The following is a 27667-nucleotide window of genomic DNA, read 5'->3' on the forward strand; positions in this document are numbered from 1 at the left end:
CTGACAAAACCAGAACTCCACATGTCCAACCAAAATTGAGATAAAGTTTGATACATAGATATATATATTTACAGATGCACATATATATGTTTGTGTATGAACACATAAGCATGTGTACATTTGTTAAATTTTTGGTAGGATGTATGATGTAAATATTTATACATGTATATCTTATGTGTAATGAGAAATAAATATGTTTACATAATCATACACATGATGGTCCGAGTTAGTGTTGCCTGGGCATCTTTAAGGCATGTTGTTGCCATAGCATACATGCATTACAAAGAATGTTAAGCATGGTGATTCTACGTAATTTTCCCTTCCTATTAATCTTTCTACTATGTTTTTGTCTTTCCATACTTCTAGTTCAGAATCACATCATTTAGCATGTGTTCTTGAAAATCATGTAGAAAACCCAAAACTTGAAGTTTGAAATAAAGAGCTTACACTACTGAAAGAAAGAGAAACTTAACATTATTACAAATGTAATGATAAAAATGTCTCAATAGTCACTTACTGCTTGCTGATTTCCTTTTTAATGACAGGATGACAGTCGTTTCCAAACATATTCAAGGTATGGAACAAAAATCCACTATGAGTAACAATAGCTATCTCCTTCTCTTTTCGTGTCCACAACCTGGAAAAGAGTGAAAGCATAATGAACTTTACATACTATATATATTTCAAAAGGATTGTATTTTCCTGAAAGGTCATATGACAAAATATTCAATTAAACTATAAACAATTTTAAGACCCTGCTGTACCAACCCATACTGCCCTGTGTGGGCATATCATACCGTATTAGTAAGATACCAATATGGTACCGATATTCAATGTAATATACGAGCCAAACTAATCTCTACTAGTCCAAACTGAGCGGAACCAACCTGTACCGACCCATACCATCCAGTTTTTTGCGGTACCATGCCTGGGAGTGAGAAAAAGGTATTGAGAGCCTATCTCGGTATGGGATGTATATTATACCATACCAACCATATCATACCAAACCAGTGATGTACTGGTACAGTTCATTTGCGACCTCGGACATAATTTTATCTAGAGGAAGACTCCATCTCAAATGTTAGACTGCTTGGGGCAATGTTGCAATTCCTCATACATTGTAGATTTTTGTGAGTACATGGCAGTCTTCACAAATTTTGCTTTCCATAATGTTTTAGACAAAAAAGATAAAAAAGCAGTGCTATAAAAGGAGAGTTTGTTTATTAGTTCACCTATTCTCTAGTCAGAATTTTTATGTTCCATTGCATGTGCCTGGATAAGTCAAGAGACCATCAACTTTTAGCCTGGAAGCTCCAATGTACTTCCCAAGCTTATTAGATATATTTCACTAGAATCTTGGCTCACTAGAATTTATGGCTGACAAAAGTTAAAAGATGTTAAAATAATAATCAACTGAAACCTCCCATAGCACAAATACAGTACCAAAGAAATTTTTGTCAGTAAAAAACATAAATATTTACCCAATTGCCAAAAAGGTCAGGATAAGATACTTCCAATTAAAGATGGATTCTGGAGGAAATATAAAACACCAGAAAAGTAACATATAACCATAACCTTCATATATGGATAATCAGACAAGTTTTGATTGGCCTTCCTAAAAGGAAGATTAAATATAACTTGTGACTGGCACAACTAAATGGTGTTTCCAGATCAAAAATCGTCAAATTCTCCTCAATTAAATAAAATTTTCAATTAGTCACAATTCATACCGAGCAAACTCAAACACCCATTCCATAATTCCCAAGCAGAAATCATTAGAATCATCCAAAGCAATATACTGATGAAAAGTGAAAATACCAGACAAGATGCATTTCTGGAAAAATTGATGTTTTAAGCAAAAGGAACCAGGAAATGATAGTGATGGCCTTGTGCAATAAATGGTTCTCAGATAAGAACTGATCACAATTGCATTGGGTGCTGAAATTAGCATAAGTCAGCTCAAGTTTATATTGTTAGTATTCTCCATCATAGCTAAAGGTGAAAAATTGAGCAACCTGTGTTCTGATAAAAAATGAAAAGATATCAGCAAAGCATCTAGCTTTAATATTTATGATTTAATCAGCTACAAATAGAAATGCTAAAAACATGAGATAGCTACATCTCAGAACAATGAAATGTTTCTACCTGAATTATGAGAAAATAACAAACTGATGATCAGAATAAACATTTTGCTGTTAGATATATTGCTCTAAAAGCAGGAAAGAATCTACTCTATAAGCAGTAAATAAATAAATCTGATGTGATTATTAACAGTTAGTTGTGCTTTTAATATTTTCCTTGAAGAATTATCTTAATCTAAAAACAGTACCAGTTAATAAATTTCATTCCCCTAGCAGCAACCTCTTCATTTGCCTCTCTTATATCAGCTTTCCAAAAAATGTCTTCATTATCTTCTATCTGGAAAGAAAGTCCAAGGTTATCCATAATGCTTCAATGAAGAATTATCTTGACAAAATATCATAGGAAGATGAATGTAATATAATATATTACTAAAAATGAAACATCAGTTCACACTCTGATGTACCAACCAAAGAAAAATCAACTGCAGGAAAAAGATGATGATACTCGCTTATACTTCTTCTCTTATCACATGGGTGTACTCCCTGCAGTCAACATAATTGAGAAAACCAGGGTATCAACTCTTTGTAATAAATCAGAAAACTTATAAATAGAACATCATGTTCTTCATCCACATAAAAAGTCATATAAATGACTAGCTGCACCTTGGATATGCATAAAGAAAGTGCATGCTATGAACAAACCTTATAAACTAATCAACATTCTCTTGCATCAGCAAGAAAACCATCAGCTCTTTTGTGCAGTTTACAGCTAGGAACTCAAGTGAAAAAAAAAATTACTGGAAGCAAAATTACCTATAAAAAAAAAAAAGAAATTTGGCCCTCCCGAGATATGTGAGTCATGGATTACTCATTTTACAAAGATCAATTTATGACCAACAGGACAGGTTGTAAATGCAATAACAATAGTGCTCACACGAACAATGCTTGAACAAAAAAAAGAGGTTTCATAAGAAGACTGAAAATATTTGACTGGATAATGCTTCAGACGAAGTACAAATAGAAATCAAGGCATACCAAGTGTTCTCGACAATATTCCACTGCAATAAAAGGTGGACAATTCAAACTTGAAATTGCAGGACGGCCGCTATTCCCAGCATTTGCCACCATCAGTGGGGGTGCACTTAATCCATCAGCATAGCTATCCCCGCCGAACACCCCTGCAGCAGTTTGCATTGTCCTGCAAATTACAAGTTATAATTTAGATATATTACCTTGATATATTCTTGAAAATAGTAAACATAAATGACTAAGTGAAAACCAGCAGGGAAACTACTAAGGCCTATGAGTACCAAGATTTCTTAACCCTTTATTTTCAACTTGATCTAGGCAGTGTTATGATGACTGCAAAACTAAAACAAGTGAATCATGCCTCCAGGAAAAGATGGAAAAACAAAGGCATCTTGAAGATGGCAGCATGTCCAGAATACACACAGTTACCAAAAGTTCAAGATCAAAGAGAAAATACACCTCTTCCAATTGTCTACAACATACAAAATCATCTTAGAGGCACCCTTCCTACTCTGCCTTGACACTAAAGCCTGATGCAAGGCAATTTATAGACAACAAGCTAACATAGATTGGAAACTCTTGACATTAAGGCATTTAACATACTGATTTCAATAACAAGGTATCTCAAAGTGAATATAGCATTCTTTTAAATCTCCAGTAAGTTGGTTGAGTATGGGTTATATACTCAAGGCCACATATTCAGACCTTTCACAATTTTTAAATCATTATTTTAGATTAAATCATTTCACCATGATTTTATAAGAACCACTGCTAGTCTAGACATGTGGTTTACCTGAGTGGTTGCCCATTGTGAAATTATTTTCAACTTCTTTGGAAACCTACTCACCAGAGACATGTAGAATTTTTAGTCATTGATTAAATTATGATTTCATTATTTATTGTACCTTATGCTTAAGTAGGACCAAGATAGCATACATGGAATGTAGTTTTAATAAAATTTGATATCGAGATGAAGATGGTGAGAAAATTGAGGATCATGAAGTTCCTAAAAGTAGTCATTTTCGATATCTAGGATCAAGGCTCGCCATCTCAGTACCGGATCCCATACAGATAAAATCTTATTACAGTATCCATACACGGTTCGGTATGGTATGGTACGCCATACCAATACCATACTAGTACAGCATGATATACCCCATACCGGGCGGTATGGGGTGGTACAGCAAACCTTGTCTATGATGGATTATTTATATGAAAGGGGAGATTGAAGAGGATATTATCCATAAGATTAAAGCAAGTTGAATAAAATGAAGAAGAAGAACTAAGATATTCTATGATCATAAGATCTACCAAGTTGAAGGAAAAATTTATAGAACTATACGATCAGCTATGCTTTATAGTATAAAATGTAGGACAGTTACAAAACATCATATGCACAAGATGAGTGCAATCGCAATAAGAATGTTGAGATGGATATGTGGTAATATAAGAAAAGACAAAATAAGAAATGAAGTCATTCATAGAATGGTACCGGTAGCACCAATTGAGGATAAATTGAAAGTGGCTCGGAGAAAACGAAGAAGTACAACTAGGATGTGATCATAGGATATCTACTAAGCTGAAGAAAAATTTTATAGGAGAACCATATGTGTAGCTATGCTTTATACTTTATAGTATAAAATGTTAAGCAGTTAGAAAACAACATATGCACAAGATGAGTGTAGTTGCAATGAGAATGTTGAGATGAATGTGTTGTAGAATGATAGATAGCACCAATTGAGGACAAATTGAGAGAAGAATGTTATAGATGGTCAGGATGTGTAAGGGATGCAGCAGTATGAAGAAGTGATTTGAAACATATAAAATAAAAAAGAAGTAGAGTTAGACTAATAATCACATGGGATGAAGTAGAAGGACATGATATTGCTACATCTTTCAAAAAGTGTGACCCTAACAGAGAAAAATGGAGGAAAAGAATTCATATAGCCAACCCCCAACTAGTTTGGGATCAAGGCTTAGTTGATTTAAGTTGAGAGTTGAGACTGTACCTTATAATACCGACCATGCTATTGACAAGTGGGAGCTGAAATAGGGTGTATATGTTGCATTGATAAATAGTGTAGCAACTAATCTGGTAACACAACATACAAACGAAAAAAGCTACACTATAACTTGTATTAGCTTGGGTTATTTTTGACTGAACTTGACCATCTCAAACAGCATCTCTTTCATTTTAGGATGAAATGGATCAGCATGCCCTCTCCTCCAATCCATTCCTTTTTGGTCTTGCGAAGACCTACATCAATAAGATTTTCATTCAACGACATGTGGCACATATTGGAATTGCGATTGGAAATGGATCGGGTCAGATTGCTTGACATCCATGACTAAGCTCAACCTGAAATTTTTTAAGATTTGGGCCAAGCCAAAGCCTATAAAATTTTTGAATCAAGTCCAAGCTTAACCTAAGACCAGGACCAAAGCCCGAGCAAGCCCCCCCATTTTTGAGAGGAGCCCAAGAGGGACTAACTTGAGCCTGAACTTGAGCTCGACAACCTACACCCAGCGGCTGTGTACAAGACAAATCAGGATGGAGCCATTAACAAGGTCCACAAAGAGGTGTGAGAGCCAACAAGAGCGGTGATGATGGCAAGGAGGTGCTTATGAGGGGATTGGGAGACGTGAAAGGAAGAGACCAAAGAGTAGCGGTGGAGGGGATGGGTGCTAAGATTTGGGGCATCCAAGGTTGGGCAACCGATGTAGGGAGACAACCTTGAGAGCAGAGGCGATGTCAGGATCATGGATGACAATGACAACAAGGTGGGTGAAAGCAAAGATAGGGGAGAGCTGCCACACAACATCTACAAGCCAGGAAGAGGGCTTGGCGTAGGATGTTGAGGTGGTTGGCGAGCGAGCATGAAGCGAAGGGTGAGGTAGGGAGGTAGAACTTGGATATGGAGAGACAAAGAGGCAACAAGGAGTACGGGAGAGAGAGCAAAGAGAAGGGCAAGGGAGGTGGAGAGAAGTGGGAGTGAGTACTGATTCAAGCTTGGGGTTATGATTTAGGGTTGGGGTTGAGGGGCAAGCCTAGCTGGGTTGGACACTGAGTCAGGCTTCCAGCCATGCTCAGGTCGGCCGATTTTTTAATTCGGGGCTCTACAACCTAAGCTGAGCTCAATTTGAATCATTTCAGGCCAAACCCAAAACCCGACACAAAGCCATCATGACCACTTTTCTAGCCCTAGGTGAAATATAGTATGTCACGTGTAACTATTTAACAAAGACAAATCATGTGGAATGCATATTCCTATAATAGACATATCATGGCAAACCCCATTGTTGCTAGATGTCATCCTTATGTGTAGCCTTGCAATGACTACCCATTCTAGCATCATACACGATCGTCATCTTTTTCTTCCTCATTCTCTCTACTTTTTCATAATGACTCATCTGGTACATGGACAATAAATTTATCCATACTTGAAATTCTTTATCAATTTATCATTGGACCCATAACCAGCCTAAAAGTCTTATGGTGCAGCTCGAATCCGAGTCACTTCTAGATGTCCAGTTGTAAGTGACAACCCTAATAAACACGAACACAAATACAACATGCTTACCTTTAGATAAAGCGATTTTGTCACCAACAATGTCCTTGTAAAGTTGTACCAACTAGTCTTTCCCAGGTAATAGTTCAAAATTGAGAATCTAAAGAAAGAATTCTGAATTTACTAAATACAGACCAAAATGAAGAAAGAAGAGTAGGAAGGACATGAGAATTTACATAAAAATTTCAGTAGTGATGGAGGGAAAAAGAATAATAGAAAGAGGAACAAGACCAACGATCATCCCCAGGTATGGATATCCTCACTCTCTTTCTTTTTTTTTTTTCATTTATCTGCCACTTCAATGGGAAAACTTTTTTCCCATTACATAATTATTCTTGCTCAAGTTTTGAGATATTATACACTACATAACTTTTCTTCTTCTGGTTGTTTTAATTACTATCATCTTAACTACTAAGAGATAAATTCTTGCTAAAAATTTATTAAGAGACTGAGGGACACAAAGACGTGTGCATCTTAAACTTATAAATGTTGTAATAGCAATCTTTAATGCCGCACGTTAACTATGTATTACACATAAATCACAAAAGGCAAATAAAAGAACTCTATTCGTGAATTTCATAGAGGACTTATCATTACCTCCCTCAAGCAGGAACCTGACTCACCACTGAAAATAAATGAGTTCAGAAAGTTTTTAAGCATCAAACATAATCAACTTTGTTATACCACTATCATCCCATGCCAAACTGTGGTAAAACATTAGTAAGCTAATGGTGGAGGCCAATGGCAGTCAGTATATGCCAATACATGACAGTTGACGCACAACCTATGTATAATACAAGTCATCCTATTGTGGAATGCATTTCCTATGATGTAATACACATCAATCCTAGAAAACAAAAAAGAAATATCTAGTGATTTAGAATCCAACATAACCATAAATAGTGCTTTTCATTAAAGATGCCATGAGCATTTTGAATTAAAAAAAACCAGAAAGTTTAACATAATATAGTAGCAGTTTTAAAATACAGCACATACATGTCTATATATTTGATGTTGAGCAATTATCTTAAAAAGTGCATAAAAGACTGCTAAAATCAGTGCAGAACTTCATATTCTATAATACTAAAAGAATGTAGACAAAGATCATACCTTAGCAATGGGGAGGTGATAACCAAATCAATCTTCTTAGCAAGCCCACATGCATGGACGTGCTTGCGCAAATTATCAACCTATTACAATGGCATGTAATCATATGCAAGCATTTAGGAAAGAATAAGCAAGAATTACATAAAAAGTCAATGATGCCCATTTTACATTTTTAAGCAAGTTGTTTGAATAAATTATGCTAACATGTTAAAACATAAGCATAACCATTAATAAGCTGAAACCCAACTATTTAATGTGGTTTTATGAACCCTACTCAAGCACACGTTACTATGACATTCAAGCACTCATTACTATGACTGAATGATCCAATATAAGAGACAATCTATCATGTTTGGCCTGCCAATGGCCCATGCTACCCATGTGGGTAATGCCAAAACACCATCCATCAGACCAAAGATGACCAGCACGCCACCAAGCTAAAGGGACAGACATCAGGTCAACAATTACAGTAGCACGATAGTTTGAGTAGTTGAATCCTATATTAAGTATTCATTATGTCAAATCATAAGCAATCAACCCAGAGTTTAGTTAGAAATGGATTAACTCTAGTTGGTCGGAAACAAACAGCAGCCAAAATATTGTATCACCAAACATATTAGTCAGGAATTAAGCAATCCACTGGTTAGCTTATTAAACAAGCTTACAACTTATTAAGGATCTCAAGAATCTCACTCTGGACAAGAAAGTCATGTTCCAACTTCTAAGAAGCCCACATTCCCTGAAATTGTAATTTTGTCATTCCATCCATTAAGTCACAATTTTTTGGTGAATTTTGGTATTAACTTAGAGTTACTTTTCTATGCATGCAGAGTCAAATGAGTTCCTGTAGTGTAAAGGCCTTGAAATCCTAATCTTTTCACCACTTACACAACAAAGTTCTTCGGGTGCAAGTTGTCACATTATCTCATGTGGCCTGAAGGCATATAGCTTCATGGTGGAAAGCTTCAGATTTTCACTAAAAAAGCCTTCATGCAAAGTCTTAAGCAACTCACAAAAAGCAACCTGAAGCGAAGCATGCATAAACCAGCAATATCGAGCAAGGCCAAGAGTATGTCTCAAGGCTTAAGGTGTCAATATTGATACCCATACCAGTAGCTTAGGAGAATGATACAGTACCAAGACTTGGCATGTCTCTTGGTGTCCAGACAGCAAAATAAAAAAAGTGAAAACCATGTGATGGTAAATGGAGGATATACTAGTATCAGTGTTTTATCAATATGATTCAGTACAGACAGCAAGGACCAGTACACACTTGTATGTAAATCCCTGGTACATCTTGTATCAATCTAAATAAGTTTACACTTGTCTTGAGGACCTAAATTTTCATGCATAGTGTAGGACAAACTAGGATATAAGGCTCATGTGATGGCAGATGAATAGATTGAACAACTAAAGTTAATGTCTATAACATTGGAAATGACATAGATAATCCTACAATGATGGAAATCAGACTTCTGGTGCTTATATGTAATAATCCTTTTCTTCTTATTCATCTGATTTATTTTGAAGGAATTTGAAAAGAATCTCACAATCCATGGTTTTAAGCATGATTCTATCCAAGCTGATGCTCTCGATGACTTGAAAAAATTGCTTAAGTTGTTTGATTCTAGAACTAATAAGAAATAAACATGAATCGCTTTCATGATATTAAAGCAATAGAGATAGATTGCATTCAGATCAACTATATAAATTATCATAAGAAAGTCCATTTATTTGACTCCACCTTGTTCTTGTTCATGAGACTTCCAAATCCCAAAATCATTATTATGTTAAAGAAGAAATTAAGACACTTCTATTTATCCTCCTTTTTCATAGCTTAACAGTAAATCTCTATGCTATATATACATATTCGTTAAAGTGAAGTCCTTTGAGTCTTACAGATTACACTTCATGAAACAGATTTTACAGTTGAATTATGGGCAAGTTTACAAGTCTAATTTCAGAGCTGGAAAATGGATTAGGATCAACTTGAATTGGAACATAAACATGGTATCAGTCCATTAGAGTTTAAGGAGGGAATCTTGACAACCCAAAGCCCTTAAAAAAATTTCAGATGCATCCAGAAACATAAATCCATTGTCTGTCATACCGTCCCAACTTCTTGGCTTAAGCTGTACTGAACTGTTCCAATGCAAAAGCAGGATGGCACAGCAATACGAGGCAGAAAAGGCCTCAAACCGACCTGGTTCTACTCTGTCAATAATAACGAGGAGATACAAAGAAGGCCTCCCATGCCTTCTCAACCCTCCATACTTTTTTTCCTCATTTTCATCAAAAAAATGCCTGAAGATGATTGCAGCCCAAATTTCATTTAAATCCCTCCAAGATCGTGTAAATCTTACACCCCAACCCCCCCCCCCCCCACCCCGCCGCTTCCTTCCCTCTTTTGTCCTTGTTTTCTGTTTTGAAGCAAAAACTAGGCCAAAAATGAGGCAAATGAGGGGAGATCATGTAAATTTTTGCATTTTGGCATGATGTCTTGCTATGTTGTAAATCTAAAGATAATCTACGCAAATTTGAAGAAATCATGAGAACTTTGTCCATTTGTAATCGAATCCTTGCACATTCTGTCTCCTCTCTGCATTTGCTAGATGGCATTTGCAACCAGATAGTGATTTCATTTGGAGCGATAATCCAAGATTCTAAGGACATTGGCGATCCAGATTCTCTCACAAATGGTCTCCTCTAGTGGCTGCAAGTGCAACTAATTTACCTTTGACCTGATCCATAGCAAATAAAGAAACCATCTCACTCAGATTTGCCTAAATCACTAGGTATATATCCATTATAATCTGAGGATCAAATTGAAGTGTTGAAGATGACATGGAGCTAAAGTATGATGATCCACTTCATAATGATGTTATATATGATGAGGATCCGATGATTGGTTGGCTTAAGGGCCCACAATAGTAGTCAAAGCTTGATGAGCCTGGATCACCTCCTCGACATGCCAATTTCATAGCAAGGGAGGCTGAGATGAATGTAGAATAATAGGTAGAATGACGACAAGCCAATCATCATAGCAAGACACTATATCTAAGACATCTTTCCAGAGATTTGGTGAGAAGATGTTAAAAGAGGCCACCATGGTAGGCAGGTAAGGTCAATTAGGGTGGTAGGCTCGGTCGAGCCATCTAGCAGATCCAAGTATGCAAGAGCGTCCAAGAAAAAAAGCAACTTCTCAGATCGACAAGAAACAAAAGGAAAGGGACTGCAGTTGCATTGTAGAGAATGGATGAGGAGTCTATTCACTATGATTTCAAGACCAATAACCCTCACATGACTGTTTGCCTAGATTATCTCACACTACTAGCAATGATGATGATGATGGTTCAAGCAGTGATACACCTGGTGGCCAGGAAGATGGTCGTGGATATGGCACGGGTGCATATAATTCACAACTCCATGATCATCGATTCACTAATAACTCACAGTTCACTTATTTCACAAAAGACATCAAAACAACATCAAAATCCTAAATTAAATAACCACAATCTTTAAAATAATCACTAAAAATAATAAAAAATTGAAAGAACAAAAAATAAAAAGAATACAGTAAAATTGCATACTATGTCGGTACAACACCAAATCGGTACTGACAATACCAGTCACCAACCGGTATAGCGCCTGTATCGGTTTGACGTACATTGTATAAATCAAATTCAAAGAAAAGAAAACCGATTAATAACCATTATTCCTAGAATTAAAGGTAAATTGATTTGTTTAATTTCCTTTTTTGCAGATTTAAGTTGGTTCAATGATAGCTTCATTCCATAAATTTGGGTAGGATCAGTAATAGTGCTACATAAGAATAAGAAATCAACGGGGAGTTTGTTCAATTGCTAAGTTGTAGTTGTACTTGTGATGCAAGTATTTTATAAGCTAGCAAGTTTAATAGCTTCCAAAACATTTGCTGGTTAATAATGTGCCATTTAGTGTCTTAGGAGATCCACTTCATAGCTGTTACCCCAACGCATACCCAGTGGCAATACTTTAAGACAAGGTCAGAGAACTGTTATTTTAGCAAGTGCCATTTGTCAATTGCGGCATTGGCTTTTTCTAATTAACTATTCTTCATTACGACCAAAGAATTTTACACTAGCTAGAAATTTTTGCAACACAATTAGTTAGATGGTCAATCTGATTACCATTGGTATCCTTTCAGCACTCACTCGCCTATCTGTAGTCAATTAACTACTAGCAAAAATGCTTTATGGAGTCATTCTCCTTCACCCAATTCCAACCTTTGCAACTCAAACTCTAGCCCTACAACCAATGCAAGCACCTAGATCATGACTTGTAATTTCATATAACACGAAGCCTTGAGAACGGAACAACAGAATTTTGGTATGAGGTAAGGAAAAGAAGAATGAATAGTAGAGTGTTAGGTTCCGGTGATGCAGCGGAATGTAAATTTCAAAAATTTTTATATGCATTCAACAATTGAAAACATGTTTAACAATTAAACTAGACTACCGGAACACAAAGCTCTAGAAACACCTTAATGATTCCAATCAAACAACATAAGTATATATAACAAACAGAGATCAGAAGCCATATACCAATATGAAGACGATGATCTAATAATCCTGATATCTTCACAAGACTCCAAACTAGAAGTCCTCTAACGGTGATCCACACGGGACTGATCAGGATCCTTCCTAATTCGACATAATACTGCAGCCTTCTTCGCAAGTTCATTGCCGATCGTCCTTCGCAAGAATGGGTTGCACGAGTGCTTGTATACCTTTGAGACCTCCACTAAGACCACTCTAGAAACTATTTTCTAAATGATCTTACCACATAAAAATCAGATTTGATGTTCAACACTTGAACAATCTAATTTTAGAACAAGCATCTCATGCTTTCCTTTTTTCTCTTCCCTTCCTTTTCAATTTTCTCTCCCTTTTCTTTGTCTTTTTTTTTCAAATTTTTTTTATCTTTTCCTCACATGATCCCACGCCTAAAGCTCTCTTTGGATTGAGATCTTATCCCTTATGAGGCGCCCTTTATATAAAGTATGAAGGGGCGCCACATAATTTCCTAAGGGGCGCCAACTCTTAGCGTCCCTTAATTCTTACATGCCACAACATAAATTTTTAGTGTGGAATCCCAAGAGCAAGACATGGAATAAGAGGTGTTTTATCAGCAGAAAGACTCCTCCTCTACGTAGAAAAAATAAAATGCCATCTGATGGCATGTGGAATTAAAAAGAATGCGTGAAATTAAGAGTCCATAACAAGATGGACTCTTCCAATGTTGCAACGCACAAAAGGGGGCGTCCACTTATTTTTTGGCGTTCAAGTTCCTTCCCAGAGAAGGACTCCTCTTCCACGTCCATACATCCCAAGGGTCCATCTGATGGCACAAAAACCAAAGGAACGAGTGGAATATGGAAAGAAATTTAAAAGGAGTAAACCAGAAGGACTTCTCCTCTTAAACGCACAAAATAAATGGGCGTGCCATTATTTGGCATGTGGTTTTGGTGTGGAAGAAGTTGATCACTTATGGAACTCTTCCATAAAAATCAGATAAGCCACCTATTCATTAGATGGTTCAAATTCAATCACATTAGATCGAGGCAACAAGACAAGGGTTAGCACAAACACTTTTGCACTGAACTCAATTGGGAACTTGGGTTAATTCATGTGCTAGCAATTTAATTAACCCATTGGATTTACAATAAATCCAAATAGATTGGACCAAGATCAACTTCCTATTGTGTGTGACCCATTGGGTTCCAAATCTAGCCAGCAGTGGTCTCAGACTCTCGACATAATCCTAATCCGATTAGATTAGATCAGCTCAAGAGTCCCAATCAACTAGGACTCTTCCTAATTGATTCTCGAATTAAACTCTTTTAATTCTAATGAGTCCACAAGTCAAGATTGACATCAAGCAACGTGTCATGACTACCCGAAAGATTTGAAATTTGATGGAAATACCAAAATTATCCTTCCATGACGAGTTACCGTACAATTTAATCCTTCGATCATACAACATCCCCGACAGACCATGGACATGAAATCATGTGAAGCCCAAATACCTATCCATATATATCTCGATCTGATGATGATGATTCGATTGATGAACTAGTAGAAACCTTTTCTACTGTTCATCCCTGCTCTGGCCAGAGACTCTCAGAGTCATCATCCTATGAGATCACATAGGATGTTCTCTCCTCCTACAAGGAGTGGCCGATTCTTTATTGACTACTTACAACCTCCATGCACACTTCACCATACCCAGAATATCCCAGATACATCTCAAAGTGACATACTAGAGAATAAACCAAAATAAGGATCCATGTACACAAGGTACCATGGTGATCTCAGGTCAAAGGATCACATGCACTACTATTGGAGAATCATCTGTCGACATGCTGTCAGATGTTCTTCCTGCGGATCAGTTCACTGAACTCATTCTCCAATAAGTACCTACATCCTTGTATTAGTGTCACCACACTAGTGATTGTGAAATTAACCACCCTTTCCATTAAGCATACATAGGATGCACCAGTCTTACCGATATCATCGATCTCCGACTCGATGATCCAACGACTGAGAACATTTTAGATTGGGACTATCAAGATTTTAAGTCTCACTGACATGATCTCATCAGGACTCTAAAATCATTTGTCCTAATCTATGAAATTTATCATAATCATAAAAATATAATGCAGTAAATAATAAAACACAATATCTCATGAATAAAATAACTAATGTTATGCAAATGAGTAGGAAGATATCACAGAAAAGTCTCTTCGCATCATCCATGCGATTGGCTTGTAGGACACTATTCTTTCAATCTCCTACTTGCACTAAACCCAATCACCCCTACACCTGATGCCTATACAATCAGGATGGCAAATACACTGCTGCTGTGTTAAGGCTTAGTGAATTGGTCCATTATGCTGTTCTTTATATGAGCTCATTTTATGATCAAATTATGAATGAGGTGAAAGTGCCTAGGATGTGCGTGGGTACCTAGTGAGACCACACCCAACTCAGTGATGAACCTTTCATCAGGCGACTTTTTTTAGCAATCTTTACTAACAGCAAATAATTGAGTCAAACACAATTTGCTGTTTGAAATTTTTCCAATTCACTGCTCCTCTAGTACTTCTCAAGTACTTTGAAAATGCTTTTCAGAGTTTTTCAAAAGATCCTATCATGGATCTGCTTGAAATCAATGATCATGCACAAGGCATAAATCAAATCAGACTTGGTACATTGAATATATGGATAAGTAAATACTTTTACACCCATTCATGTTGAACCCTTTCAACATAAAATCCATGTACATAGACTGGGACAAACCTAACATCCACTTACATCTATCCCTATAGATGCCAATTATATTGGATGCTATACCCAAGTCTTTTCCATAAAAACTTTTTGTGATAAGCATGTTATTGACCAAGTGTAATATCGGGACTAGCTTCCCAATATACTGTATGTCATTCACATACAAATACCAAGAAGTTAGTGGGACTCCCCACTTATCTTCTCGCACACACACAGTTCATCCATATTTGATAAAGTCAAACATTTTGACTATCTCATCAAAAATAGAAGTACCAACTCCTCAATATCTGCTTTAATCCATAAATGCATTTGCCCTTCCACTAAAGATAAACTCTCTAGATGGTGTATGGCAATAGCAAGCACAAATCCGGATTGACATTCCTGTTAGCGATCTATTAGGTCATACCCATAGATGCTTCAACCATAGTTCTTACTTGGTTTATTTACAGGAAGTTCATTTCGAATTTCACGGTTTCAAGTCATCTGTCAGAGTCTCTATTCACGACGATTTTCAAATAGATCAAGAAAACATCATTCACAATGATGTATGGTGTGCAGTCATCTATAATGACAAACCCATATTATGAGTGGTACATTACACACTCAGATTGACCTTCGATGAGGAGGTGTATGTCATGGTTGTGCCTCATCAATGGGCACATCTGGTCGAGGATCAAATTGTGGACACTCCACAGGTTATTATGGTATATTTCATAGGTTTTGAACTTCTCAAGATCAATTATCCTCCCACTAACCTCTTCTAAGAAAAAAAAAATTTTCCAAAAAGGTGGCATACCTACTAACAAAATACTTTTTGTCCAGTAGGATGATAGGAGTAGTATCACATACTACTCTTAAGATAACCTATAAACTTATACTAATCTGATCTAGCACAAAAATTATGTACATCAACTCTTTTCACATAAGTTGGACAACCTGCCTCTTTTCATATCTCATATGGAGTGCTAGTAACAGATTTTTACAGTATCTAATTCAAAACATATGCAACAATATCTAGGGCATATCCCTAGAATGAGACAATAAGATCTGTGAAGCAAATTAAGGAACACCATATCTCATATGAAATGTCCATCTCTGGGTCGAGATATTATTAGCTTTTGAACATCCATATGTTCAAGACCTAATATCTTGCTTGCCTTTTTCCATGTCTAATAAATGAGATTTTGATCATTTTATCCATAAGACAAGATTTACAAGTTCTATATAATTCAAAAATCATACAGATCAAAAAACTCTTCTTTGTATTACTTGTTTATCTTTGACTCACAAAAATGGCCAAGTTGGCAATACCAGATATATGTGACCATCACATATAATTCATAGCCATAAAATTTATCAGAAAAAGAGTAACTTTTACTCTTTACATTAATTTCAAATCCATGCTACAATAACAAAGAAATTGAAATAATGTTTCTAATAAATTTAGGTATATAACAACGGTCTACTAGTTTCTAAATCTTGCTAGAAAGTTACATAGGTTCCTACAGCCTTAGCATGAATAGACTATCCATCAGTACCAAAAGCATGTAGTCACCTCTCTTCAGCTTTATAAGTCCAGCAACACTTTGCATAAGTCGAACCTATATAAGGTATCTCATATCAAAAATTCTGAAGCACTTAACGATAAATTAGTTTGCATCATATACAAACCATTAGCAGATGCAACTTTTGCATTCTGCAACTGCTTCACACTTGCAAGACAACTCTTGCAATTTATCTCTAATGCTCACCATTACTGTAATAAAAATTGATACCCATGGCGAAGACAATCTTCACCTTTCTTCTCCTGGGAGAGACTAAATAAGGAATCCAGGAGAGTTAGTAGGTTCAAATCCTAGATTAACTCACCATCCATGATATTGACTTAATCACTTGATTAAGTTAATCAGGATATATTTGACAGTCATACTGTCATCCACCATATCTCATATATGGTTTTTCCTTCTTTATAGTATCATATCCGAACAAATCGAAATCAGGAGAATAAGAAACTATCTCCTATATGAGAACTATTCTCAGATTCCTCAACCATTCCATGAATTTTGATCAATTTAAAAAACATCAAACATACCATGCAGTGATAGTGAAGATGCAGATTAATATATAAGAACATAAAAAGACTACTCATGATGACATACACAATTTAGACGAGATTTTTATCTAAATGTGTCTCCCACTATTTTAACGAATTTTATAGCCCTCAAGTATGAAAAACGAAAAAACCTATCATCTAGTTCCTTAGTGGGGTTGAGATCCCAATTTCTCATAAAAAATCTTGTGGATAGTACAACAAGCTCCTATGAGTTCAAGAGTAGGTAACTCTTTACCAATTACATCTCATGTAACTCTCAACATAACTTTTGTCTCTAAAATACTTATAGCCTTGTAGATAGCACAACAAACAATAGTATTTTAGTTAAATCGTACCTTTCAATCTTATATGGTCATATCTGAATAATACTACACTTGTGGATAGCACAACAAGACAGCACTACTAAAATATGCCATAAGCATCACTAAGTCAACATCATATCAATCCTGATAGCAAGTCTTGTAGATAGTACAACAAACTTACTACAGTTTTTGACATACTCTATTAACTTAGTATGAGCTAAGTACCATTAGCTTCATTATGCACCAAGACAGTATCAAATCAGTCCCCACAACAAGCCTTGTGGATAGCACAACAAGCCTACTATGATTCTTGACATAATACTGGCTTAGCATGAAGGCATGGATAATGTTCTTAATACTTCGCCATTATGACTTAATATAATTTAAATGAGGGACTTAAGTCTCATGCACATCCAAAACATATATATATAAAAATACATCATATACAAATTTAATAATAACTACCAGCATGTAAGAGCAAATAAAGAAAATCTAATAGTTATGGACTTTTGAAAAATCATCCAAACCACAGGATGATTTATAGGTCGAACCCTAGGTGCATTCTAGATTGAATCATCTCATGATCAATCTTAATGCGCCTCTGCTCTACAAATGTCTGGTAGTCCTGTTTTCATCTCCATGAAGACTTCCATGAATACTCGATCATTATCTGAAAATAGAAAGAAACAATCTCTATCTATTTTCAAATAATTTTTTTCTATAATTTTACATCAATATGTAAAAATCCCAATCAACAGTTGGAGACATACAAAAGAAAGATATGACTGATAATACAATGCATCAGAGGCACCCAGCCCCTATTGCAACTCATGCAAATGTATTTATATAATCAGCTAACAGAGAAGCATTCATGTATACATCCATCACATGGATGTACCATAATCCATAACCACTCAACATGCATTTTATAACAATTATAAAACAAGATAATTAACTACTCATGTTATCTTAATCGTGATATCATTCATAAACATGTCAATAGAAATGTTTAAATATTCAAACATAAAGTCCATCTAGGATTTTTGATTCGGATTCAATACTTGACCCAATCTATAATTTTAAATTAATCATTTGTCATCCTTTTTAAGTTGGGTTGACCAATTCTTAGGTTAACCTAAATCAATTAGGTTAGCATAGATTCGATCAACCATGATTCAAACCCTAATCAAATTAGGTAAATAACAATTTGATCAACCTAAAATTAAACATAATTTCTAATCAAATTAGAACTATGAATTTGATTTAATCTATAATCATTAATTCTAATCACATTAGATCAATGAATTATAATTAAACAAATCCATCGACAAAAAATCCTAATCAATGTCTAAAGCATCCTTTCATGATCAAAATTTTTCGGCTCCACATACCTAGGACAACAACCAAGATGGAAGACCCACAATGGTGAGTGTCCAATAACATGATGGTCGACCCTTGAATCTTAGGTAAATGCATCAAATGCAAGAACCCTAAGTCTTGGCAATGTACATCCAATGTATCATTCCAAGGCTTCGCACATCCCATGCACTGGATTTACAATTCCATCGATAATTAGATCATGGGATCTAACTTAAATTTATCTCATAAGGCTAAAAAGCATGGAAACTCATATCCAAGTTTGATCATGGATTGATAACATTTTATCATTAACAAAAGATGCATCATAAAAATCAATTAAACATCATTCAAAAAATCTGATTTTGACATAATATGAACTGGATCTTATCCAATATCACAATAATAACATGATATTTGATTAAATCAATCAAGGATAACTCTGATACCACTGTTGGGTTTCAGTGATGCAGCGGAATGTAAATTTCAAAAATTTTTATATGCATTCAACAATTGAAAACATGTTTAACAATTAAACTAGACTATCGGAACACAAAGCTCTAGAAATACCTTACTGATTACAATCAAACAACATAAGCATGTATAACAAGCAGAGATCAGAAGCCATATATCAACATGAAGACGATGATCTGGTAATCGTGATATCTTTACAAGACTCGAAAGTAGAAGCTCTCCAATAGTGATCCACATGGAATTGATCAGGGCCCTTCTCAATTCGACATAGTGCTGCACCTTCTTCGAAAGTTCACTGTCGATCGTCCTTCGCAAGAACGGATTACACGAGTGCTTGTATGCCTTTGAGACCTCCACTAGGACCACTCTAGGAACTATTTTTCAAATGATCTCACCACACAAAAATCAGATTTGATGTTTAATACTTGAACAATCTGATTTTAGGACAAGCATCTCATGCTTTCCTTTTTTCTCTTCCCTTCCTTTCCATTTTTCTCTCCTTTTTTCTTGTCTTTTTTTTTTAGATTTTTTCTATCTTTTCCTCATATGATCCCATGCCTAAAGCTCTCTTTGGATTGAGATCTTATCCTTATGGGATGCCCCTTATAAAAGGTATGAAGGGACGCCACATAATTTTCTAAGGGGTGCCAACTCTTGGCATCCCTTAATTCTTACACGCCATAACATAAATTTTTAGCATGGAATCCCAAGAGCAAGGCGTGGAATAAGAGGTGTTTTATCAGCAGGACTCCTCTGCTTTGAAAAAACAAAATGCCATCTGATGGCGCATGGAATTAAAGGGAACGCACGAAATTAAGAGTCCATAACAAGATGGACTCTTCCAATATTTCAACGCACAAAAGGGGGTGTCCATTTATTTTTTGGCATTCAAGTTCCTTCCTAGAGAAGGACTCCTCTTCCACGTCCATACATCCCAAGGGTCCATCTCATGGCGCAAAAACCAAAGATCGAGTGGAATATGGAAAGGAATTTAAGAGTAAACCAGGACTTCTCCTTTTAAACGCACAAAATAAATGGGCATGCCATTATTTGGCGTGGTTTTGGCATGGAGGAAGTTGATCACTTATGAAACTCTTCCATAAAAATCAGATAAGTCACCTATTTATTAGATGGTTCAAACCCAATCATATTAGGTCCAGAAACAAGACAAGGGTTAGCACAAATACCTTTACACTGAACCCAATTGGGAACTTGGGTTAATTCATGTGCTAGCAATTTAATTAACCCATTAGATTTACAATAAATCCAAATAGATTGGATCAAGATCAAATCTCTATTGTGTGTGACCCATTGGGTTTCAAATCTAGCCAGCAGTGGATCCAGACTTTCGACGTAACCCTAATTCGATTAGATTAGATCAGCTCAAGAGTCCCAATCAACTAGGATTTTTCTAATTGATTCTCGAATTAAACTCTTTTAATTCTGATGAGTCCACAAGTCCAGATTGATGTCTAGCAACGTGTCATGACTACCGAAAGATTTGAAATTTGATAAAATACCAAAATTATCCTTCCATGACGAATTACCGTGCAATTCAATCCTTCGATCACACAACATCCCAAACAGGTCATGGACATGGAATCATGTTAAGTCCAAATATCTATCCATATGTATCTCGATCTGATGATGATGACTCGATGAATCAGTAGAAATTTTTTTACTGTTCATCCTTGCTCTGACCAGAGACTCTCAGAGTCATCATCCTATGGGATCACATAGGATGTTCTCTCCCTCTACAAGAAGTGACCGATTCCTTATTGACTACTCACAACCTCCATGCATACTTCACCATACCCAAAATATCTCAGAAACATCTCAAAATAACATGCTAGGAAATAAACCAAAGGATCATGTACACAAGGTACCATGATGATCTCAGATCAAAAGATCACATGCACTACTTTCACTAGAGAATCATCTATCGACATGCTGTAAGACTCCATCAGATGTTCTTCCTGTGCGTCAGTTCAGTGAACTCATTCTCCAATGAGCACCTACATCCTTGTATTAGTGCCATCACACAAGTGATTGTGAGATCAACCATCCTCTCCATCAAGCATGTAAAGAATGCACCAGTCTTACCGGCATCATCGATTTCCAACTCAATGATCCAACGACTGAGAACATTTTAGATTGGGCTATCAAGATTTTAAGTCTCACTGGTATGATCTCATCATGACCCTAAAATCATTACCCTAATCTATGGAGTTTATCATAATCATAAAAATATGATATAGCAAATGATAAAACACAATACCTCATGAATAAAATAACTAATGTCATACAAATGAGTAGGAAGATATTATAGAAAAGTCCCTTCGCATCACCCATGCAATTGGCTTGTAAGGCACTATTCTTTCATAGAGAAGATGGATCAGAGTGGTGTAAGAGTGACCATAATTTTTTCATTCAGAAATCAATCACATCCCATTTTTTAAGTTTCATTAATCCATAATGCAACACACCTATCTGACACCAAAAGACAATGAGAAGGTTGTCATACCACAGCTGGATCAACTCCTTACAAAATATTGCGGGACACAATTTCACATAATAAACAACACATGACAGCTTAGAGAAACATTTCTTTATCTTCCATGGTGTTCTTGATTTTTTGTTGGTGATGGTGTTGCTTGGCATTAGAGAACATGATTATCCAAGGTTAATGCATCAATGATTATAAATGGACTGAGCTCGGCAAATTGTATTAAATGGCAGGACATAGATCAAACTTAATCTCTTCAATTTTAGATGTAAACATGTGCTGAACTTCTTTGAAAAAATTAAAACACATCAAAAGCATCAATATATGACAAATATATAATACTTCATGCGTTATTGCCAACATAATTTCCTCACAGCAAAGAGCAACATATAGTAAAATAAAGTGCAATAAAGAACTCTGGTATATACCTGATCCCATCCTAAATGGGTAAGGTGAGCATCAAAAAGTTCTGGTGATAAGTATGCCTTATAGTCCTTCTCACCTTCCACATTATGAATTCCCTGCGCATGCCTAACCTACAAATGTAATTTGGATTTCGAGAAATGGGTAAGAAACAAGGCTCTTTATATAAAAGCACTTGAGAAATATATTCAAATTAACACAAACCAGGTGTAGAGTTTTGCAGCGGTGCAAAGGGAACAGACTTGAACTAGCATTGTTGTCCATACCTGCAGGATTGAGTTGGAAAGCATGATTATAACATTAAAAATAAGGCAACATCCAACATCAATCATAATACCAAACCCTTAATCTAATAGATGCTCTTCAGTCAAGAATGGACAAGTAATTCTCAAAGCATTGAGAATTAAATTAAGAGTCCTTTAAAACATGATGCTAGATGCAATGATTAATCAGCCATGCAACTAACAAGAGCACAATGTGAAGTAATAAAAGTTTACAAAAATGAATCATGGCAACTACTTTGAAGAAAAAAAGTATCCAGTTTTCCAAATCCAATCAACACTCATCGGTGTCCTAATACATTCAGTGCAAAAGGATCAGCAAGTTATAGCAAATAACACTACCATACTGTTTTATGACTATACTCAATGCTTGTTGGTGTTTTGATCATAAAATACATTATCAAAGCAATCTGACATTTTAAATCTTTAAGAAACTTGTTTATCTAAAAGAAGACACATAGTCCTCTTATTCTCCCTGCCTAATGATTTGGTAAGTTGATGATGGGATATATTTCTTGCTAGCTCATCAGACAGATTAACTCATGATATCCTACAATATATATTTCTTTCTAATTCCTTTAGTTCATGTCATCCTTTTTGTAATTTGAATCCAAGGAAAATTCTCCTTTGTGCTGAATGATGGTTCTACAGAGGACACTGTAGGATAAACATCCTGAAGTTCAACATGACCCTTATACCTAGCTGAACTACATCACCACTGCAGAGTGGTCAAAGGACAAGGCTGGAAATTCTCACTGCTGGGAACTGAAGCACTATGGCTTTCTTAAAATCTGACCAAAGCACCCAATTGTAGTGACCAGTTTTCTACTCCAATTGTAGCAATCATCTCCGTGTCATTGAAACCCTCAAACCACCCTAATAAGATGGAAAAGAGGCCTTTAAGCAATAATATCAAGGTCTACACACCATATAACCAGCAGGTGCATTAATGCAGTGAATTCTGAGATGGGGAGGAATAGTCAAGGCTCCTGACAAATCACTAATGTAGCTGTGGTAAAACAATACAATCAATACAGCCATAAAGATTCATCATCAAGAACCAAATACAGAATCATCCGAACAGTTCTGCAGGACTTTAAACTCCTGATAATTTTCCAAAGATCAAGAAGCATATCATCGATCATCGAGCACACTGTTAAACCTGAGATGCAGGCAATTATTATGAGAGATGACGATTCCCTAAATTTTGATCAATATGAGCGCTGAATCCCAATAATCTAATAGGTTTGACTAAGCATGGAAGGAGGGGAATTGCAGCCAGAGATTCGAGCCTCTTTTGATGTTTCCGTCTTTCATTCGTTAATGGCGCATCGAAGTATGCATTCAAAGATCAAAGTGCAAGAGGTACAAAGACACTCTCCGTTGGAGAAAACAGCCCCAGAACGCAGATCTCAACTCAACCGACTCGACTAATCTGATTTGCCACCCAGGTCGGCGTACGAACAAACCCACGGAGCCAAAACATCCAAGAAAAACGCAATCACTAAAATCGAGAAAATACAAGCGGAAAAAGAACTGTTGATCAACCAGAACCGGGGAAAAATCCGGAAACAATTACAGGCACATCTGAGGAAAAAAGATAAGAAGAAAAGAAGCAAGCGAGCAAGGTAAAACATCAAAAAGAGGAAAAGAATCTTTTCTAAACCAAGCCTTCTTACCTGAGAAGCCGCTGGTGGATCGCACGATGGTCCAGCGCCGCGACCAAGAAACAGAAGACGGAGGAGATGGACCGGACAGCAAGGGAAGAGGAACAGGCGGGAGGTGGATGTGGTCGTAGTTGCCGTGGAGAGGAACGGAGACGGTGAGGGAAATAGAAATGGTCATGGTAATCGCCGGATCTTGGACCCCTATTTTTATGGCTCACAGCTTCGTGATTTTGATTTTCGCTTTTACCCTTCATTCCCTCCCGCTTACGCGTTGGTAGCACGAAAGAATATCTGAGACGAAATGCTATGCTCTCGAACCGGAGCAGTTCGGTCGGTTCGCACCCCAAGCCGCATTCCATTCCACGAAAGTGGGATCTTATCTCGCGTCGCGTCCGCGTCCGCGTCCGCGTCCGCCTCCGCCTCCGACCCCAAAAGCAGCCACAGCATCCTATGGTCAAGATAGACGGCTGTCCTGAGCGGAGCAAATAATCGAAGCTCAAAAAAATCCATCTAATTCGATTGATATAAAATTAAATTAATATAAAATTAAATTTAAATTAAATTAAATTATAATTTATAAAAAATTGATTAATTACAGTTAGATTGATTTTTATATTTTTAATCCGTATGAAATCGAATCCGATCGACTGATATAGTATTTTCTATACTTAGATTATTTGGAGAATTGAAAATTGACAATTATGACATATTATGTACTAACTTATGGATGTTATAAAATGATTATATCCTAATTTCTGTATGAATTGAATGGCATATTAGTTTGTGATGTTTAAAATCAATATTGGATAATATTAAAGTCCAAACCGACACAACCTATTCGAATCTGCTACAAACCGTTAACTTCAGTTTCAAACGGTTTATATATGGTAAATAGGAGGCAGCGGATTGAATTTTTTTCAATCTGATTGGATTCAGTCGGATCAAATTTTTCTCTCAATCCGATCCAATCTGATCCGTGCTCGGCCCTACGACTATCAAACAACGCATTACATTGCATGCCAAATGCATCAGTAAAAAGCACGTCGCAGATGATCTCCACTCTAACCCTCCTGCTCCTTTGGCCTCACATGCTCTTCTAATGGGCCTTTTGGAGGGTATTATAACAAAAAAAAAGGGGGCCGGGGGGGGGGGGGGGGCTATTTTTTGATACAGGCAGATGACCACATGGTTCTGATATGAATGCACCCCATCAAATTAGAGTATAAAATATTCTACAGAGCCCGAGGGCACCTATGGCCATATCACCAAATCCAATCTCCTATGTGCTCAAGGACAAAAGAAGCAATCCAATTTGCGGCACCGTTCGCCTCCTGGAAGACATGATGGATCAACACTTTGGTAAACTCTCGGAGAGAAATCAGATGTCACGGAGAAGCGAATGAGCATCAAGATGCCTCGTGTCATCTTGGATCTATTCGGTGACGGTCACTGAATCATCCTCAATGCAGATTCTCTCCACCCGTAACTCCCATCTGGCATAGTTAATGTCCACCCAGACAGCTCGAAGCTCCACATCTGGTACGAAAGGCTCAAACAAGTATGAACATATCATCACTAGTAATCTAACGTTCAGTCCCCAAATGACAAAACCAGCACCATCTCTGACATTGTCATCGAAATTGATTTGGACAAACTCCGAAGGTGGGGGCTCTCAGGAAATGAAGATAACCTTCTGGTTTACTGCAGGAGTAGCAAAAGAGTCCCAAGACTCAAGAGTGTTACAAGAAAAGCCAGCAGCATCGAAACGATAGTACTCCTCGACCAAGCTCATAGCTCTCTTTAGCACCCGATGTACAAGTACCACCTCGGCATCGAAGGCTAGACTATTCTTGGAGAACCAGATCTAATAAGCGATATATGCCATCTTCCCCCTTAGGTCCAAGTCGGTCTTCTTGTCGTGCTTTTACGAATCATAACTAGAAAGGGGCCCATCCAAGAGTCGCTAGTCGCCTCCCAAGGTTGGCCCCCCATCCTCCTTCAAATTAGCCTCGCTCTCGTGCATCATAGGATAGCATACTCTGTCGACTTCTCCTCTAAACCATAGATCGGACAGTCAGTCGGGAGGTCCATACCCCTATCTCTGAGCAGCATACGGGTCGGAAGCCAATCCCAAGCAATATTCTAAATAAAGAGTTTCACTCTAGGATGAGCAGTCACCCTTCAATCCAAATAGCCTCGATCTTCCTGTTCGGTGCTACCCCGCAAATCATAGAGAGATCCCTTACTGGGGCATTAGGGCAACACAACAGCCCCATACTCTTAGATCCTGGGTCCAATGGACAGGTACTAGGATAGCAAGAATCTGATCAGTGAGCAGACCATCAAAGAGATGAATAATATCCTGAACTCTCCAAACCCCATCGCTGGCAGTAAGCAGATCGTAGACTCACAGATGGTCATCCACTTCATACCACCTGGACAAAGAGAGGCTAGAAATCTATATATTCTAGCTCACATCAATCGATGTCCATCTCCAATCAACCATATGATCTGGACAATCACTGCAGGTGCACGAACACAGATCTCTCTCCAGATAAAGAAGCATCCACAAGCAGTGCAAATTTGGGATCCCTAAGTCCATACCCCATATCGAGCCCTCATCATCCTACTCCACAAGCAATCAGACTGGAGAAAAAATCTGACAGCATGCCTGACAATCATAACATCCCTCCTGTCCAATCGTGACTAAATCCCAAGGCCTCCATCTCTCAAGGATCGACAGATCACCTCCCAAGACACCAGATGGACCCCTCGCCCATTGTGTTTAGAACCCCATAGGAAGTTGCGGAAGAGCTGCTCCAATCTCCTTAGACTAGAAATCGGAACCATCGTATTCATCAGGAGGTAGATCGGGATGGAGCTCAGGATTGATTTGATGAATGTCATCCTATCTATCATAGAGAGGGCATTGGCTTGCCAACCATCGAGGTGGTCCTAGATCTGCTGCCCCATGTGTCTACAGTCAGCCCATCGGAGACGTCGTCACGTGATAAGTAAAGAAAAAATGGATAGTTCAAAGCATATATTTTTAAAATTTTATAATGAAAAATAAAAGATTAAACACTTTAATCTCCTAAACATGCCTTGGATCAGATCTAAACTATCGTTAGAGATCTATGACATAAAAAATTTACATATAAATCTGATAAAAAATAAAAAACTGCATCGCTCACATCGATGCCCTGAATTTGATCAAACCTTTAGATCACATCGATTGAGTTCCGAACTCGTCACCTTTTCATGGATCGATGATCTCCATACTAATAGGTATGGTACGAAGCTCTTGCTGATGTCGAACAGCCACACAGATCATCTGATCTCTACAAATCGTCCACTTGAAGTTCTAATCGGATCTTCCTTTGCATGAGTACTAGCTCACGTTGAAGGCTCTGGATGGCTGATCCAAGCTC

General features: G+C 37.0%; 1 protein-coding gene across 1 annotated transcript; it reads right to left on the bottom strand.

Moving 5' to 3' along the window:
• Nucleotides 1-517: 517 nt before the first annotated feature.
• Nucleotides 518-24534, bottom strand: LOC105054533 (phosphoglycerate mutase-like protein 1; the record flags this gene model as incomplete). Its single annotated transcript, XM_073246072.1, is given in 8 exon segments — nucleotides 518-637; nucleotides 2330-2418; nucleotides 2550-2624; nucleotides 3117-3279; nucleotides 7790-7869; nucleotides 22294-22401; nucleotides 22493-22554; nucleotides 24249-24534. Coding segments are annotated over 8 exon segments (863 nt in total), but the record flags the coding sequence as incomplete, so codon positions are not given.
• Between the last annotated feature and the right edge of the window lie 3133 nt (nucleotides 24535-27667).

This window comes from Elaeis guineensis, chromosome 11, assembly GCF_000442705.2.
Source record: "Elaeis guineensis isolate ETL-2024a chromosome 11, EG11, whole genome shotgun sequence".
Taxonomy (NCBI): domain Eukaryota; kingdom Viridiplantae; phylum Streptophyta; class Magnoliopsida; order Arecales; family Arecaceae; genus Elaeis; species Elaeis guineensis.